We start from the raw sequence: 3285 nt of genomic DNA, 5'->3' as shown, positions 1-3285 counted from the left end.
TTCGTTTTGAGTGAAAACAGGGCGGAAAAGCTGGGAGGTTTTAAAAGAATTATACAAATGAATATATGAATGAATTCATTATATGAATGTACATCTGAAGGTTCTGACTGTCTTCAGAAACGATTCGATGGCATTTTGTTTTCATCTTCGCTCCATGTAATACCTAAAGGAAGTGTTCTTAATCAGCAATACTGCTTTGTCCACGGAGGTTACGGGAAACAGCTCTAATTCAGCTTTTCCATAAGCGCCACCTGCTGTCAGCGAGTGGATTTACAGAGACTTATACTTACATTCAGCCTGTGTGCAGTTTCTGTCTGGCCAAAAACGGACCGAATTTGCATGCCCTGCTGTAAACTTTGACCGGTTGATGAAAAACAAGCTTATGTGGATTCTACACATTTAAACAATTCAGATAAGTTATCTAGAATTATTCATGGAGCAGATAAAATACATATAATCATTTATTAATCAATTATCATTTTGACTTATATCTTTTCTTTATTTAAAGGCTGAAATGTGAGGTTTACCTTTTTATGAAACTTTTTCAAAGCTTTATTTGAACATTTACATTAGATATTTCAACATGCTATTAAACTGTTGCCAGTCATGTTGTCATTTAAAATCCGGACATCATTGGTAATGTTATTGTTTTAGTGATCATGCAAACAAAAAGTCATTTTATTTGTTGTTTGTTGATTTTAAATATAAAACTTGGTGAAGTGATTTATGTGTCGGTACTTTTTTAACATCTCCAGCACATGTTAACAATACCGTGATAATAATGATAACCGTGATAATGTTGGTCACTATAATCGTGATAAGAAATTTTCATACCGTTACATCCCTAATATAATTGTAATATATGTATTAATAATCATCAAACGATGTCTCCACATTTCATTTTAATGTCTGACCACTTGTGACTTATTAGTGTGTGTTTCTTGTTGGCAGTATGTGTTTGTGTCTCTGCTGTCGCGGGACAGTGTGTACGACGTGCTGAGGAGGATCTGCACACACCTTCAGGTGAACGGGAAGAAGAGTCTGAGTCTGAAGCAGTTCCTGGAGGAGCCTGGCTCTCTGTCGATGGTACGACAAACACAGCATTACATGCACAAACCGCAGCTGTGCTTTGTTGTTTATAGGTGTGTCTGATAAACTATGGTCTCATATGTGACCCTGGAGCACGAAACCAGTCTTAAGTAGCACAGGTATATTTGTAGAAATAGCCAACAATACATTGTATGAGTCAAAATTATACATTTTTCTTTTATGCCAAAAATCATTAGGATAATAAGTAAAGATCATGTTCCATGAAGATATTTTGTAAATTTCCTACCGTAAATATATCAAAACTTAATTTTTGATTAGTAATATGCACTGCTAAGAACTTCATTTGGACAACTTTAAAGATGATTTTCTCAATATTTTGATTTTTTTGCACCCTCAGATTCCAGATTTTCAAATCATTTTCAATAGTTGATTCAATAGTTGTATCGCAACCAAATATTGTCCGATCATAACAAACCACACATCAGTGGAAAGATTATTTATTTAGCTTTCAGATGATGCATAAATCTCAATTTCGAAAAATAGACCCTTATTGTTGGTTTTGTGGCCCAGGGTCTCATGTGAGATGAATTGTGTGCAGGATGAGTTTCCGGTGTCCACTGATTTCACGCCGGTGTTGAAGTGGCGCAGGAAACCGCCGGCTCCGTCCGTCTCTTCATTGCTGCCGGACCTGCTGGGAAACTCCACGAGCAGCTTGAGCGCAGGAGACGCACCGTACACCGCAGAGATGCCGATGGAGGGTACGACACACGCTAACAGCACTCACATACACTGCTACATATTTCTAGATGTGTGTTTATTTATATTTAATATTAAACATATTATATATATTATATATATAGACCCTTTTAGCGCTAGCTGGAGGCAAAACAAAAGGAAAACTGGAGGCGGCCAATTCAAACCAGCACAGATTCAGCTACACAAGGAGCTTAAAATAGCCGAATTCCTCAAGCGTGAGATGGAAATGTTACGCCCCTCACATACTGTTGATGCCGTGTCCGGCCGGAGCGACGAGACAAAAACATTAAAACCCATTACAAACGAGGCATTTGTTGCGTCCAGTGGGGACATAATTACTGATTATAATGACTTATACTGTCTTTTTACGCTTTGCTTTGCATCGCGCCGCGTAAACATAAAACCATGTCTGCATTTGTGATCGGAGAAATGACAAACAACAAGCCCTACTCTACACTGCTCAAAACTCGCCTTTGAATCGTCAGAAAGAAAGGATAATCAAATACAGAAAGTTCAAAATTAGCAGTTAATGGAATTTGTGTTTCTAGAAAACTTTCACATCTTAATTTAAAGGTATGTAAAGGTACTGTAATGTCACTGTAAACTTGCATCATTTACAGGAGGTATATACTTTAACTATTTGGCCATTACGTGATACATACATCTTCAAATAATATATCCATCACACTGATTTTTTTTTTGTATTTTGGCCCAGTTCACGCTCTTGTAGCTGTAAAAATAGTTGCCTGCTGAAATTGAAATATATACACATCTTCATGACAAGATAGACACGGTGAGTTTCTCTTTACTATGCATGTTTATACATGTCCTTTGAGTAGCGACAGCCAATCTGGTTTCGTCCGTTAAAGTTAACCTTTTCAAATAACAATCGCGGTCCCGGACAATGAGTGACCTTACATATGCAGGATTTTCTCCGGTCACTGTTAAAAAAACAAGCTAACAATCTTCATAGCTAGCGTTAGTGAAGCTGTCAGGGGACTCTTTCTGCCTCCACCTAAGCTTTCTTCTCCGCCCACAGAAAAACCTCACAATGTTTACTAACAGAAAAAGGGTCTATATATATACACATATATATTATAATTTCTGTGTAATTATTTAATATAGTATGTATTTGTAGATTTACTGTTTATTTAATTTTTTATTTATTTATTTATTATGTGTAAAATATAAATATATATGTAATTTATCACTTAATAATTTATAAATTTTTTATGATGTAGTTTTATATTACACTTATGTATATATATTTGTATTTATCATATATAAATTAAAAAACAAATAAGTAGTTTATCATATTTACAAATTTATTAATTATAGAATAGTTTTTTATTCTACTTATGTATATATAATAGTATTTATCATAAATAAATACAAAGCAAATATATAATTATAAGAAAAATTTATATATTACATAAAATGAATTGAATAATTATAAATGATATTATTATATAATGACTA

The 3285-nt window shown here is 34.3% G+C and overlaps 1 protein-coding gene across 2 annotated transcripts in view; it reads left to right on the top strand.

Moving 5' to 3' along the window:
• gramd2ab (GRAM domain containing 2Ab) overlaps positions 1-3285 on the top strand; it is a 52560-nt gene that overhangs the window by 43106 nt on the left and 6169 nt on the right. For both annotated transcript variants that reach the window (XM_016494770.1, XM_016494771.1), the window contains exons 7-8: positions 952-1086; positions 1649-1808. In XM_016494770.1, the coding sequence (XP_016350256.1) occupies positions 952-1086; positions 1649-1808 (295 nt within the window). The remainder of the gene's footprint in view (positions 1-951; positions 1087-1648; positions 1809-3285) is intronic.

This window comes from Sinocyclocheilus anshuiensis, unplaced genomic scaffold (assembly GCF_001515605.1).
Source record: "Sinocyclocheilus anshuiensis isolate Anshui unplaced genomic scaffold, SAMN03320099.WGS_v1.1 scaffold923, whole genome shotgun sequence".
NCBI lineage: Eukaryota > Metazoa > Chordata > Actinopteri > Cypriniformes > Cyprinidae > Sinocyclocheilus > Sinocyclocheilus anshuiensis.
This window is presented reverse-complemented; position numbering and strand designations above follow the sequence as displayed.